The sequence below is a fragment of the Lactuca virosa genome, chromosome 1 (genome assembly GCF_052849685.1).
Source record: "Lactuca virosa cultivar CGN04683 chromosome 1, Lactuca_virosa_CGN04683_v6, whole genome shotgun sequence".
Classification (NCBI taxonomy): Eukaryota; Viridiplantae; Streptophyta; class Magnoliopsida; order Asterales; family Asteraceae; genus Lactuca; species Lactuca virosa.
Genome location: NC_136426.1, coordinates 50,528,585 through 50,545,407, shown reverse-complemented (window position 1 = coordinate 50,545,407; position 16,823 = coordinate 50,528,585). Strand labels below are relative to the sequence as shown.

At 35.0% G+C, this 16,823-nt stretch overlaps 2 protein-coding genes across 2 annotated transcripts; one reads left to right on the top strand and one right to left on the bottom strand.

The window, feature by feature from the left end:
• Nucleotides 1-9,963: 9,963 nt before the first annotated feature.
• Nucleotides 9,964-12,072, top strand: SAC3C (SAC3/GANP/Nin1/mts3/eIF-3 p25 family). Its single transcript, XM_079061976.1, has 2 exons — nt 9,964-10,275; nt 10,577-12,072. The coding sequence occupies exon 2, from the start codon at nt 10,588-10,590 to the stop codon at nt 11,809-11,811; it is 1,224 nt and encodes a 407-aa protein (XP_078918102.1). The 5' UTR covers nt 9,964-10,275; nt 10,577-10,587; the 3' UTR covers nt 11,812-12,072.
• A 990-nt stretch (nt 12,073-13,062) lies between these two features.
• On the bottom strand, nt 13,063-14,820 carry LOC145113790 (lysM domain receptor-like kinase 4). Its single transcript, XM_079049844.1, has one exon. The coding sequence runs from the start codon at nt 14,818-14,820 to the stop codon at nt 13,063-13,065; it is 1,758 nt and encodes a 585-aa protein (XP_078905970.1).
• Nucleotides 14,821-16,823: the final 2,003 nt, after the last annotated feature.

Genomic DNA, 16,823 nt, shown 5'->3' with positions numbered 1-16,823 from the left:
ATAATATCTTCTCTCTCTCCATAAATTACCCTGTCAAGTTGCTGTGGTGAAGGCAACCCAAAAGGACCATGCACAACCGGGTCAAATACTTACCAAATATAGTTACGGGCTTAGACACTAATCCAACAGTATATGTATGCTAAGTATGGCTCATTGATATAAATGTTATTTATGGTTCGATTGGTATGTGTGGTATGTGGTATTTGGGGAAACTAAGTTTTGTGCTTACAGTTTGTGGTTTATGGTTTCAGGTACTTCCGTTTCGAAAGGAAAGGGTCTGATTTGATCGCAGCGCATACACTCGTGTTTTCCGCAATGTGTGATATTTGGGAATGAACTCTGATAATTGTCTTAATTTGAAATACTTTTTAATGTTTGGATAAAGTTACAATGGTGTTTTAATTATAATAAAAAAGAAATTTTTACCCTCGATTTTTGGGATGTTACAATATATATATATATATATATATATATATATATATATATATATATATATATATATATATATATATATATATATATATATATATATATATAGAGAGAGAGAGAGAGAGAGAAAGAGGTGGGCCCCATATTTGAATTAAATAAAACATTAAATTAAATACAAAAAAAACCTACAAAAGTATTAGAAGGGCAATTTAGTCTTTTCAATTTTCCGAGAGACCAAAAACACAACGAAACTAGCTCAAAAGGACCACAGAGCCAAAAAAAATTGAGGTTTAGACTAAACCTCGGAAAAAAACGCATACCACAGGGACCATTTTTGAAGTTTTGTCTAATACGTAATATCAATCTATGATAAAAACACAAAATTCGTATTAAATTAACTAAGAAAAATCAGTCAAATTGAACGGAATCTATAAAAACAAGTACGCACAAGGAAATAATAACATATTCTGAAAGTAAGCGTCTTTCTGATCCCAAAAATATAAATTTCGTAAAAATCCAACTCCGTATGAATTAGATATAATTTTTATAAGATACAGAAATCAATCGCGCACAAGGAATGTGTGACGTTAAAAGCTACGAAGAGAATGGTTGGTTTTTAGCTAAAGTCACCAAGAGGAGAATCGTAGTACTCCTCGAGATGAGAGATTTGAGAAAAAAATGCGAAATTCGGAGTCCGTACGAGAGAGATATAATTTTTGCAAAATCATATAAACATATAAAAATAAGGGATAAAAATAAAGTCAGAATTAGCCAATACAACCTAAAGGAAAGTTATAGTATTCGTCGATAGCTACGTGTGGATATAAAGAACGTTGAAAACGAAGCTTGTATAAAGAAGTTATGCAATTTTACTAAAATCAGCATTTTCGGCGCACGCTCAGCTCGCACGCCTTCTAGAAGGGGGTGGGGTGTTAGCGGACCAGCAGAAAGTAGTCACATGCCACGCAACAGATGTAGCCACATCGCATGTGCGTGACGCGCCTCCTAAAAAGCATGACGCGCTTCCTACATTTTCGCACTATAAAGAGCTACTCAGCCCTCCTCACTTCCTCCTACATTCATAATGAACTTCCTACGAATGATTTCTCTTTTCTCCCTACATTTTCTTTTACTGTTATAATTATTATTTAAAAGTCTTTCACTCAATGCCAGTTAATCTCGAGCCCCGACACCACCAGTCGCGATCCTAGGGTCTAGTAAAGCACGCTACAAGGGTGAGTTCACAGCCCCACTTTTACAAGTTTTTAAAAATTTTACCCGCGGGGGGGGGGGGGGGGGAATACATGTTATAATACTACGTTGTCAATTTTACAAAATATTATTATTTGTGATATATGAGTATTTTATAAAATGCATGAAACGATAGGACGATATTATGCCTGGTCCTAGGGTTAATCTCAAGCCCTTACACCACCAATTGCGGTCCTAGGGTGTGATAGTTACCCTACCAAAATCTTAGGAATAATATTACGCCTAGTCGTTATGCTACTCAAACAATAGGATGATATTAGATACTCTACCCAAACTCTATAATAATATTATACCTATTTGTTATGTTGATTGAATCACTAGGGTAACATAGTACTTAGTCGTTACTCTAGCCATTTCTCTAGGGTAACATAGTACCTAGTGCTGGTCAAATCTACCGAATAGTATTATACATAATGATCATACTAGGTCATTTCTCTAGAGTAACATAGTACTTAGTGTTGGCCAAAGGAATATCATTATATCTAACCGTTACTCTACCAAATATTCAAACGGATAATTGTATATTATGACATCACTATGCTCGCTTCAAACGGATAATAAGTAATATATTAGGTCGCCACTACACACGGATAATAGTAGTATATTGTCTTGTTGCTACGTTCGATTCAAACGGATAATAGGTATTATACTAGGCCGTCACTACGCATAGATAATAGTAGTATATTATGTCGTCGCTGTGACATCCCCAATTTCACGGCCAGAAAAGACCGATTTTGTTTATGCTTTATTTTAAAAATCAGAGTATTCTTTTAAAGAAAAGTGTTGCGGAATTTGTTCCCAAAACAAAATATGATAAGAATTTATCAAAACATTTCTTAAAGAAATGTATTTTCATTATATAACAAAATCTCGGGATGTCATGTTCCGATACAGACACATAAGCATAAACAGAACTTACATTTATTTACACTAATGATTTACATCTCCTTTAATCTCTCAGTGAAATATGTATTCGTATTGATACCTGTGATACAAAGAAAACTAAGTGGGTCAGGCTTGGGAACCTGGTGAGCATATAGGGTTTTCATCCCACAATATTATATTTATTATATTTAATCATCAAACAATCAACCCAATTACCCATCCCCATTATCTTCTTTACTCTTAAGATTTTACCCTAAGAATCAACTATCCTTCATTCATTCATTCCTAAGGATTTACCTAAGGAATTGGCACGAAGTCCATTGCTGTCAAAGTTTATTTATCAGGTACTAAGTCCATAGCTACCAACGTTTATCTCTCAGGTAGTGAATCCATAGCTATCAGGCGCTAACTCCATAGTCACCAAGGTTCACTTAACAAGCGCTAACTCCATAGTCACCAAGGTTCACTCATACCATCTTTCATTACACACCAACTATTCCATCTACCCATGTTCTACCCAACATATTTGTAGATCTAAAATACATATACAGGTTAACTCATTTAGAACCTATATAAAACATTCATTTCACGCCCACCTTAAAATAAACAAACAATATATAAACACATAACACGTATTTCATAACAAATACTTCGTATTAAAATCGTGTTTATAAAAGGGACTATACACTCACATGATCAGAAGATGATCAGACAGAACTACGGCTCTAAGAGTAGTATTCTTCGGTGAAACTAGAATATCTTCACACACCGGGCTTCTCGCGGGCAGAGCTTCGGCTTGGAAACTCTTTTCTTCTCGTGATCTTCGGGCTTCGGGACTCGCTTCGGGTCTGGGGATGATACCGGGGCTTCGGGGGGGTTAAAATAGGGCTTAGAGAGAGTATCGGGAGTGAGAGAGAAGAGATTGAGCAACCAAACTCGGCTGCCCCTTGAACTCTATTTATAGGGCTGTTTTCATGAAATTCACGTCGTGAACAGTACTCCCACGTCGTGGGCTTGATCGTCACTGCATGCGTCATCACAGGTTGCGTCTGACAGGCTCTGAAAGGTCAAATCACTGAGTTCACGTCGTGAACCCTCTGTTCACGTCGTGAACCCTGACACAGCTTTGGGGTTCGCGCCCCGAACTTCAGAAATTCATAACTTTCGCATACGAGCTCCGTTTTCGACGTTCTTTATATCGACGTGTAGGTTGAGATAATGCTCTACAACTCTCGTTTAGACTCCGTCGGCTAATTTTGACTTTATTTTTACTATATTTTTATTATATTATTTTTAGTAGGCCGGGACAGGAAAACTCCGTTAGAAATTCATAACTCCTTCATCTGACGTCCGTTTTCGTCTGTCTTTTTACCGTTGGACTACTATCAACGAGATTTTCGATTCTCGTTTAGATTGTGTCGGCTAGAAATCACTCGATCTCATATTCGAACTTCGGGCTGTACACTGCTAAGCCGAAACTTCGAAAAATCATAACTTCCTCATACGAAGTCAGATTTTGGCGTTCTTTTCATGCACGCTCTAGGTTTAACGTATTCTACGACTTTCGTTTAGATCGCTAAATCCAAATATCGCTCTATCGTAAATTCACTATTTACGTCGCGTTGTGTCGTGCCGGTTCTCTCGCGAAACTTCGACAGGTCATAACTTCTTCGTTATAACTCGGATTTCGGCGTTCTTTATATGTACGGAATCCTTGTAACATATACTAAAACTTAGTTAATATTAATCCTTCTAAATAATCTTCCATCAAAAATTCATTTTTGATGCTTATCGTCTCTAAATTGACTAGCCCGGATCTACAGGCGTTACAGTCGCTACGCTCGATCTAAAAGGATAATAGTAGAAAATTATTTCGTTACTCGACTCTAATAATGGCTATATAGACACTCCGCCAGTTTGGCTTTGCTAAGAATATCTATTTAAAATAATTATAGATTAGTTATATTTATAAAATGAAACATCAAAACTCTATTTACTTCATAAGTACATAGTGATATAGGTAAAGGTTGGATTATATCCAACTAACCTAAATTGAGTTCACTCTCGCCAGTTGCTCTTAAAAGCACTTATTTCATTAAGTATACTCCTAAGATATGCATATACTAATAGTATACAGGATGAATGAGAATTACGAAAACTCTAGTATCCATGATAAGTAAGAACACTATTTTTCAAATCAAAGAATCAAAATACTTTTACAACTTAGCAAAGTTATATATAAAGAGTATTTTCAAAGTATAAAAACATATGTCACAATGAAAATGCAAAATGGACTCATCTTGGATTTTGGAAGTATATGATATTCAGATATCTCTCATTTGCACCAAACACTAATTAAAAAAATATTCACACACTGTCGAAATGTCTTTCAAATTTAGAAAGTATATAATATTTATCTTTCATTTGTACCAAACACTTCAAGTACAAATGATTTCTTGACACCAATCATCGAAATGTTGAAGATCATTAGGTTAATAACAAAATGGCGCCATTTTATGCCCATGTGTCAGTCAGATTCATAATTTTGTTTACTTTTTTTTTAGAATAATATCAAAATATTTCTTTTCAGACTCTGAATGGTGTGTTTTTTATATTTAGATACAAGAGAACCTTACATATGTCCAGAATTTGTATTCCATAAAAGTTCTTCGAATTTCAAATTTTAGACTTGTTCTTCCTATTTTGGACTTACTTAAATTCCTTTTGGAAACATACCGAGTTTATGTTAGTGTAGATCTAGGTGTTCGGATGTGTATTCAGTCATGTTCCATAAAAAAAATCAAAATTGATCATAAGAAGTTATCTATATGGGTTTGTCTTTGTTTTATTGATACATGGCAAATATTATCAAAGTGCAAAGGGATAAAAAAAATCACTACTTACTAGGAAGGGATCTAAAGAATTTGTTGTATCAGTTGGTGATGTTTACACTTTCCCATCTCCCTAGACCTTGGTGTACCCGTTAGAACGTGGCTATGGTTTATATCTAAATTGTGTACCAATGGTTATATAGTCATATTTAGGTGGTTATAGACTACCAACTCCGTCCACTAATGCTAAAGGCTATTCCTCTTTCGAGTTTAGGATTTAGGGTTTAGGATGTACTATATTTTGTTTTATTTGAATGAAGTTATTAGTTTTCCTTAAATAGTTTTTTTTTTGTATTTCGTCTTCATGTTAAATGAAGAGTATGATGCTTGAAGTACGATACACTTTTAAACTATAACACAATTATGTTAATTTTTGGAATATCAAATGACATTCGATTTGATAACATTTAATCTAAGAATTATTTAAATCAAATGTAAGATATTTTTTACTTTGTCATTGACTAACATTTAACCTATTAGATGTTCATGAATTTGACACCGTATAGTAACAAAGATGGAAACATGGTAATGTCAGCGAACTAAAATATTGAAAAAAAAGAATTTTTTTTTATATATCGATGTAAATATCTACTTACATATAACAAAAATTATGAAATTTGATATATAAAGTTTTTTTCGATAAAAATAAGTCGTAAAAATGTGGTTTGCTATAATCATGTATATGCACGTTTCACTAACAAATATACATCTTATATTTTGGAAATGGCTTTGCAGGATAATGAATTATCCTTTTTGTACACATTTAGTCAATTTATTATTATTATTATTTTTGTACATGTTTTTCCATTAAATTCATCAGGCTATTCAAAACCTACCATTTTGAACTATGTCTCGGTCATCTTCTCATGCCAACATCATTCACTCCCACCTCCACCATCCACCTCTAACAACAAACACTACCTTCTATCACTTTCATTCACCACAAGAACCATCCACCTCCACCAAAAAAAACCACCTTACATGCTTGAACAACAAACACTACCTTCTATCACTTTCATTCACCACAAGAACCATCCACCTCCACCAAAAAAAACCACCTTACATGCTTGAACTACGGTGGTTACTTGTGGCACACGATTCTGTAACAACGTAAATTTCCAAAACAATTTTTCATTTTTAAACCATACTTTTAATCATCAAAAACAATACCAAACATAATGTGTCCAATGTCATCATAACAAAACAATTCCCAGAATCTCAAACGTAAACTCTATGAGTGTGTACGGATCATGTCGGCGCCTTCCCGCGATCCTCGCTGGTACCTGAAACACATATCATAACAACTGTAAGCATAAATGTTTAGTGAGTTCCCCAAAATACCACATACGCACATACGCCACTTAAGGCTATAAGACCTTCCGGTCACTGTGTCTCAGAGGACTTCCGTCCCACAACCCTGGTAGACCTTCCGGTCCTACCCATAATGACCTTCCGGTCCTCATCATCTTGACCTTCCGGTCCATTCACTGTTGACCTTCCGGTCCACACCATACTACTCATAACATAGCACATACATATCACATAACAACATACATCACATATTCTGCACAGCATATAAGACCTTCTGGTCACACATAATTACCACTCTAGGTAAAGTATAGTGAGAAGACTCACCTCGTATGATGTCGGATAACCTCTCGTGCTCGATAACCCGACCTAGCCTCCTCCTATTAACATAATAACATCTCTAATCAATACTTTCTCTTGTCCTCATATCTAAGGAGTGGGTAAAAGACCATCCTACCCCTCCCAGATCTCTCTTAAGAACCAGCTTGACCAAAACTCTAAGGTCAACTGAAGTCAACTCAAGTCAACGGTCAAACTTTGACCAGACTCGTCGAGTACACTCGTGTGACTCGGCGAGTCCAGGCGTCTTCATAATCCTCATAGATCTCCACTCGACTCGTCGAGTTAACCCTTTACTCGACGGTTACCACTGGTCATGAATCGCGGGGCAACCCCGACTCAACTCGTCGAGTGCACTAATGGACTCGGCGAGTTCCTTCCATGGCAACACTCAAATGACCTTCTGAGGTCAGATCTGTTTCTCTAACCTATAGATCTGACCTTACCATACCCAAAAATCACGTAAAGGTCCGACCTTTACACTCATGCAACGTCCATAAAGCTTCTTTTGGTGAAATAGCCTCTAAAATGGCAACCTAGGTTCAAATCTCTAATGGAATAGCATAAAGCAAGATAGATAGGACTCTATGGACCTCTTAAGGTCCAGATCTAAGAAGAACTCCACCTTAGGACCTCATATACTTCGAATTCAAGCTAAAGAAGGCATAAGAAAACCCTAGATTCAAGTAGATCACCAAATACACGAGATTGAGCACAGATTTATACCTCTAGCAGCCTCTTCTGATCAAATGGTGGTAGATCTGAGCTCCTCAATCTTTCTTGCTTGCCCTCTTTCCTTCTTTCTTGCAAAAATCACACTTAGAATGATGAAAACGACTTCTTCTCTCTCTCACAACGCTCTCAGGTGCTCTGGTGCTCTCAAGGGTGAAGGTGGCCGCAAATGAGGGCCATAAGGTCCCTTAAATAGGGCACAGACCCGGGGATTTAGGGTTTCCACCCACAGCGCCTACTCGGCGAGTCTACTCTTGGACTCGTCGAGTAGTTCATTAAACTTACGTGGCCACCCCGCTCCTACTCGACGAGTTATCGCACCAACTCGTCGAGTAGATCAAAGATTCTCAAAAATAAATAATTAAAAATAATATACCTGGAAATCCGGGTGTTACAGATTCAAGAATAAAAATGGGAAGAGAGAAGGATGTAAGAATAGAGTGGTTTTCATAAATTTACATGAGATATAGAGAGAGAACAGAGAAAGGTGTGAGCGACGGTAGTAGGGTTGTTAGTGATAGTAAAGAGAGGGGATAAGGACGTTTTCACCATAGAGGGGAAAAGAGGAAATTGTATGTTTTGCAGGATTTTTGATACATGGTGTTTTCTTTGAGGAAGAAGATGATCGGAAAATTGATGATGTTCGGAAAAGATGAAAATGACCAAAGGTGTACAAAATTTTGTTTAATGATAAATTGTGTATAAAAATATAAATTCAATAATGTTTTTGAATAGTAAATGTGGTTTTAATGATGTTTTTAATAGATAAACCAACATAATAAATCAAAATGATATCTTTTAAACAATAAAAACAAGTTTAATAGTAAATAAATAAGTTTAATAGTAAATAATATAAAGAAAAATTAAATACATAAAAAATATTGATAGTTTATTACCTTATAAAATTACTTTTTATTTATATGTTTTTATCTCAGCATCAAGATTATTTTTAATTGATTCTTGAGGCTATAACCTAAATTGTTAAAAAGAAAGTAAACTAAAAAGTAAAAAACTTGAAGGAAAATAAAAGCCCAAGAAAAAGGCATACATTATTGATTAGGGTTTGTATTTTTACACTCCACCTATTTTAATAAATGCAAACTTGAGTCTAAATATAGGCTATAAAAGTTGTAAAACCCAAATTCCAACAAATTTCAGCCTTACTTGGGACACACGCGCCACCTCTCATTTATTTTATGTGGGGCCTTTTGCATCTTTGTTAAAGGTATTCTTTTATCTCTTTATTTTTTTTTTCAAAAGTATTTTTATATGTACATAATCTAAATGGGAGTGTAATAAAAAAAATCTCTTCACGTCAGTAGCAAAAGAAAAAGACATTTTATGATCACAAAAAAAGATAACTTTTTTGGGGTCATACTATCTACAGCGAAGAAAAAACAGAAAAAAAAAAATTTACTTTTTATTGTTTGTTTCAAGTAAGTTAGTTTTTTCATTTCTTTTTTTTTTTTTAACTTATTTTTCTCCTTTTCAAAAAATAAAAATTACGTAGGCACGTAAAAAAAACTCATTCAGCGCATACAAAAACAACATACCATATTTTTGTTATATTATATTTAAAATTATATAAAACAAAAAATCTGAAAGGATTAACTTTGAATATATTTTTATAATAATATTTATATTAGCAGGGACATTATTAGTTTGGAATGCCTTTTATAAATTTTTAAAAGTCCCTAACCTTCTTTTATATATATATATATATATATATATATATATATATATATATATATATATATATATATATATATATATATATATAAACTTCAATTATTATATTTAAAATTAAGAAGAAATATCTTTAATTTCAGTATTCATTGTACACATTTTTTGTAATTAATTTGAATGATGTATCAATTCCGTTAACTTGACATGGCTTCAAACAATAATAATAATAATAATAATAATAATAATAATAATAATAATAATAATAATAATAATAAAAGAAAAAAAAATGAAAGAGAAAAATACTTTTTTTTAGTAGAAATCATTAATTATGATTATGAAATTTAGACTACAGAGGATATGTCTATAATAAACTATTAGGATGGAGTGTCCATAAAACAAGGCAAAATCTCATAGACTCGTACACTGAAATTGAGCCCAATAAGTTAACAAGGTAGGTCACAAGTGTCAACGGTTAGTTAAGTTAAGGAATTGTAAAAACCCTAAGTTAGAAACAAAAGTTCAAATTCCTGCAATGATTGATCCAGATTAAGTAATTGAATACAGTTCGAGGAGATCTTGAACTTAAGCTGTGAAGTTTGAAGAATTGATATTAATTTCGGAATCGAAGACTTTAAAGATGATCAAATCTTGGATATATAAATATATGATCTAGATGTTCATGTTGATTTGAACCTGCCGATAATTCCGACTCCTGATTCCCGAACCACTATAAGTAAGTTACTTCCATCTTCATAAACTGAAAATTGTTCCCGGTAAATTGCACATGTGATTGTTGCTGATATGATAACATTTTGAACTGTGAATTTGTATTGCTTTCTTCCGAAATTGCTTCTTTGTTGCTCTGGAATTTGTGAAATAAAGTTGTCTTACTTCAAAGTTCAAACCTTTGAGTTGATTGTCTTTAGTTAGATTGCTCCGATCACTTTTCTTAGAATTTCATAATACAGGATAATTTACGGATAAAATCTGCTTGAAATGTCTATTCAAACATTGGTTCTGATATTGTATATTAGGGTTTTACCTTATGGAGAGGTGGCAGCCTCGCCATGGAAGGAGGGGGAGAGGAAGAGGAAGCTATTCATCTTCATCTTTTTCCCAATCAAACGACTCTGGACCTTCAAAGACTTCAAATCATGTTAGAAAAACAACAACAAATCTTAGCAATTCTGTGATCAACAACAAACAAGACCATAATGATGCTGAAATCCTCCCAAACTTAATTGGAACTTGCCCTTTCATGTGCCCAATTGAAGAAAGGACACAACGTGAGAGACTAAGAGATTTAGCCATATTTGAAAGATTAAACGGAAACCCATCTAAGTCATCTTCTACACTTGCTGTTAAAAAGTTCTGCAGAACAATCTCCTCAAAAGATCTTCGTGATATGGATTTACGCCCCCTTCAAGTATTAGAAGACACCTTAAATTACCTTCTAACCATTTTTGAATCCAAAGAACACCCTTTTGAAGCTGTTCATGACTTCATATTCGATAGAACAAGATCCATTAGACAAGACCTGAGTATGCAAAATATCATAACAGGAGATCAAGCTGTCAGCATGTATGAAAGAATTGTAAAGTTTCATATCATCTCTCATTACAAGCTTCGAATAAATGCTACTGCAAATTCAAACGTCTCCCCAATGCATCACCTCAACATGGAACAACTCACAAAGACTTTGGCATCTTTATATCACATATATGACACAAATCATAAATCTGGTAACACTTATGAAACTGAAGGTGAATTTTATTCATTTTATGTGCTTCTGCATCTTGGTTCTGATCATCAACCAACAGGAGAGTCATTATCTTTATGGTTCAGAAGTCTTCCTTATTCCATTATTAATTCAAAGGAAATGATGTTTTCACGAAGGCTTTTGAGGTATTTTCGTTTTGGAAACTATAAATGTTTTCTTCATGCTATAGAAACCGAAGCATCATGTTTGCAGTATTATGTTATTGAGCCTTACATCAGTGAGATTCGTGCACTTGGATTAGCCTGTTTGAATCATGGAGGTTACAAGCTAAATCCTTATCCACTTGTGGACATATGTAAGATCTTGCTATTGGAGGAATCTGATGCTGAATCTTTTTGTAAAGATTGTGGTTTGGATACTTTTAGTAGTGATGAAGGACTTAAGTTCATGCCTACAAAGCAAACAGGTTTTTGCTATCCAAAAGGGTCTCAGAGATATTATCAGTTGGTGTCAACACGATTAAAGAAGTTTTATAATGAAGTGCCTTAAAGAATTGGGGATTTGGGGAAATATTGGACAACTGATGGAAGGAAATTGATTGTGGTGAAAGTTAATCATGTCAAGCTTGAATTTGAATAAAAGTTTATGGAAACACGGAAGATGTTTTGTGTATGTTAGGGAAAATTGTAGTTTATCATGATTCATGACTTCTTTAGCTTTAATATAAGCTATATTTAGGACAACTTTCATTCCTTGTAATTGTGAACCCTAAACTATATATATTTAATTTGATGTAAATTACATCGATGATGAAGTCCTGGCTTGTTTAATGATAAAATGTTAGAAATTGTAAAAGTTTTTTCAGGGGCAAAATAGTCATTTTATATCGCACATGGACCAAAACCGCAACAAAACCCTGCCAAAAGATTAACCGGTTTTGCAGTTTAGTGTTATAGCATGTTAACTGCATAAGATTTAAAAAAGAAATAGATTAAAAATGATAATCAGGGATGGATGCCAACCTTGATAATCATTCTATAATCTTTAAATACTTTGTTTAATCTTGATAAGGACACTTTAATTGACATTATAGGGCTTTATATATAGCGACAATTGGCATTATATCCACTACATTTTTGTTTTTCCTGCTACACATAAGGACGGCCATGTTTAATTTCGGCACTAAGGATGACAAGGATACACCGACTAACCACATGCAAATTAGGTTCTATTTCATTAATATGGTAGTAAGATTAGTCGTCTAGAATCTTGGTTTTCATCTATTTTCATAAGCTAAAAGTTGGATTTTTCAGTTAATCTGTCAAACAAAGCCTAAATCAAATCAAATAATGGGGTCTACAACTTCATTCTCCTTTCCGAAATTATACAATTGAATTACTAAATAACAAACTGTCTAAATGATGAACGTAGAGTATGATAAGTGAAAAAAAAAAAAAACAAACACTAATTGCAAGATGTAGGTAAATGTTGCATGGACTTTTTGACTCATGAAGTCATGATCAACCAGTCTTACAACCAACATTGAAAAAGTAAATCCATCAGATCTTGAAGTTAACATGGAAGAAGTAAATCATAATATCCTCAATGTGCTATTTGCATGGGAGACCTCACTTATAGATTCTCACATGCTTACCGTTAAAGGAAAAAAATGTAAACCTCCGTCACAATTTCCCAAATCAAATAGAAAGCCGTTATGTAGCCTTAACCATATATACAACATAGAGATTAAAATGAAACACATATCTTTTGGTTATCATGAACACTTTCATAACACATTTGTTATAGGATTCTTGAAAGATTCTTAAGAACATCATTCATAGTAGGCCTATATTGAGGGTCATCTTGTATGCAACATTTAGCCAAAAGTGCTAAACACATTGCATCCCCTAAACCATACTCCCCTTCCAAATCTCCATCCATAAACATCTTAAATTTCTCCAAACACTCCGACGAACCACCACCACCCACCACAAATTCAACACCGTCTAGCCATTTTCTACCCATGGCCGCCCCTTTCCCGGATAAAAGCTCCACCAAAACAACCCCATAAGCGTACACATCCACCGTAGTCTCCCCGACTAACACTGATTTTGGCCAAATTCCTCCGCCTCCCTCCACCTCCGCAGTGTAAATTACGGGTGTTGCAAAGTCAAACCCCGAGATTTTCGCCCTATAATCCGTCGTTATCAACACGTTTCCGCTGCTTATATTCCGGTGAACATACATCGGCTTTGTGCAATAATGTATGTAATGCAAACCTTCTGCAAGATCGAATGCAATCTTCACTCGTTTCCCCCAAGTTAAATGTTTTCTCGTTTTCGATTCACGCAAACAATCCCGTAAACTTCCATTTTCGGTATATTCGAAGACTAAATAAGACTTGTCCATATCAAAACAATACCCTTCGATTTTGACCACATTAAAATGGTTGATTGTGGTCAAAATATTCACGACATGATTAGCGGATTTGATCGAATTCATATCCTTAATTGCCACAAAATAATTTTTGGTGATTCGACCTTTATACACCGATTTCCCAATGAATGAAGATTCCGAGAAGTTGTTTGTAGCGAGTTTAAGCTTATCGATACTAAAGCTCGTTAAAGAGTGTTTCAATTTCAACATGCCATCGAGTAAATCGGGCGAACAACGGTTAAACTCTGATCCCGGTATGGACACTGGCGGTGGTTCGCGGTGGTGAAGCTTCCATTTTATAAAAACTAGAAACAAAAGTACAACGAAAAGAAAAATTGTCGAAAATACAATGAGAAAGAGAATCGAAAACCTCGTTCCAATGCTACGATTCAAGATTTCAGTAGTAACCGGAACAATGTCCTGTGAACTTGGATCATTAACTACATGATCCAAGTTCAAGACAGGGACACCCGTTGTTGGGACCAACAATGTGGTGCCCCCGAAAAGGGTTTGTCGCGGGCCCATCTCATTTGCTTCCTGGATGGACCCTACTGTTACTCCAAACTTCGATGCAATCATATTAAGCGTATCATTTTCCATTACAGGATATGTAACAAGATACCTCGTATCATTTCTCTCGTTTGATGTGTTAACACACGCACACTTAACAGGTACTCTAACAAGTGGTGTCCCATGAAGGTTTCCGTTCTGTTGTGCTAAAACAAACGGCTTCACGAGCCCTTGGTAGACTCCACAAGCGATATCTGGAAACGAATATGAGTTAAAGTTAGTGTAATTGATGATGGATCGAGAGGACAAGTCGGGGCAATTGCAGATGATTGGGACTATGACTTCACGATCTTGGAAATGGGTTGTGGAGTTGAGCTGGGATTCGTTGACGTTGAAAAGGGTGGCAATGGCGGAAAGTATTTGGTTGGATTGAGGTCTGTAGATGATGAAGGTGTTGCAGGTTTTGGTGTCGGAGTTGCAGGAGTAAGTGGAGATGTTGAGGAGAGGGGTGGTGGTGTTGCATGGAGTATGGTCGTATTGTTGTTGAGAAATCATGGGTTTTGTGAGTGAAAATAAGAGAAGGGTTAAAAGGAAAGTGAAGGAGTCTGCCATTGATTGTTGGTTTGTGGAGAGTGACGAATGTGAAGAAGATGAAGTTTTAAGAAATCTAAATTGATTTAACAATGGGCCTGGGCCTGCACTGGCCGGCTTTCAAATTCACAAGTCACAACACCATAATCATAATTTGATTGAATATAATATATTTTGGTTAAGGTTCACGCTCTCTATTCTTTGACACGTAAGAAAATATAATACCAATTACGCATTACCAAAGTCTATGAATCCAATTATCCAAAACAAAAATAAATTAGATAAAAATGATTGGTATGGAATTATTTGGGTTGGGGTTGAGATTACTTTGGGTTGACTAGTGTATTAAAAAAATAAAATCCTAATTACGCACAAATTGTACCGAATAATTTTTTAATGTGGCAACCTTTGTTCTTTATTCGCCACCAACTTTCATAATTGATTTAATTTTGGACAGAATATTGTGGAATAATCTCATAAACTAGGCAATCTGACAATGAAAGTTTCTTATAGACTAACATGGTTTGGTTTGTACAAATATATTAGTTAGGGTATTTTTGGTAAGATGAAAGATTCTACAAGGATCAATCTTGGTGTGAAATGAAGTTTAGTTAGTTCAGGGTGTGTTACGTATGAGTTCTATTTTGTAAGGGCTGTTTGTAATATTTTGGATAGTTGTTATATCAGGTAGTAGAGGTGTAAACGAACCGAACGAACACGAACAAAGGATTGTTCATGTTCGTTCGTTTAAGTTAGCCGAACAAACGAACGAACACGAACGGATAAACAAACGGAGTTTTCTTGTTCATGTTCGTTCGTTTAACAAATTGTCTTGTTCATGTTCGTTCGTTTATGTTCATGAACATGCTAAACGGACATAAACGAACGAACATAAACAAACACAATTGAACATATATGAACATAAACGAACTATAATATAGTAATGTAATAAAAAAAACAATTGAAAATATATGAACATAAAAAAACTTAAACGAACGAACATAAACGAACGTAAACAAACAACATAAACGAACGTTCACGAACGTAAATGAACGAACGAAACAATTGTTCATGTTTGTTCGTTTAACTAAACGAACGAGAATTTGTGTTCATGTTCGTTCATTTATTAAATAAACGAACTTCCCGCCGAACGGTTCGTCGAACGTTCAGTTCGTGTACAGCCCTATCGGGTAGTGTTACTTCAGATCATAAGTGTGTGTGAGTTTAGAGAAAATATCTCTCTACACTTATCTATGTAACGTCCCAAAAATAAGACCCGAAAATTTTATTTTTGATTTAATAAAAACATTTATTCAAACGTTGTCATACAACCCCCTAAAGATCAAAGTATGTCACTACATCCAAAACATATCATAGTAATCTGAAAATGCGGAACAATATGATGTGTGCTCTGCAATCATCCCGAGCTCTTCCCTTTCGATCCGGAAGTACCTGAAACATAAACTGAAAACCGTAAACCCAAAGCTTAGTGAATTTCCCAAAATACCTCATATCATACATAATAAACACATATTGGGCCCTCACGCTTCATCGGGCCCCACTCGACACCGAGTCCCACTCGGCCTTGGGCCCCGCTCGGATTACAGACCTGTCATTAATTAGGCCCCGCCTGACATTGGGCCCCGCCCGGTACACATAGCAAACATATGTTAGAGTTGGGGTATAGATGTTGGATTAGTGTCTAAGTCCATAACTATTTTGGTATGTACTTGGCCCGATTGTGAGCATGGTCCTTTTGGGTTGCCTTCACACGGGTGACTAGACAGGATGACAGTTGAGGAGAGAGGTTGATTAGGGCATAAATATGATTTATTTATTATATTATATGATTAATATAATAATTTGGAATCATATTATTAATTAGTATTTAATCAGAAATTAATTAGGAATTAATTTCGGGATTAAAGGAATTAATTAAAAGTACAGGGGCTGTTTTGTAATTATTTGATAGTTGAGACTTTGGGCTATTGGATCACCTTTATTAAGGCTTGAACGAAAATCCT

Bases quoted from the DNA above. Each gene is read 5' to 3' on its own strand.
- SAC3C (XM_079061976.1), top strand. From the start codon at position 10,588: ATGGAGAGGTGGCAGCCTCGCCATGGAAGGAGGGGGAGAGGAAGAGGA.
- LOC145113790 (XM_079049844.1), bottom strand. From the start codon at position 14,820: ATGGCAGACTCCTTCACTTTCCTTTTAACCCTTCTCTTATTTTCACTC.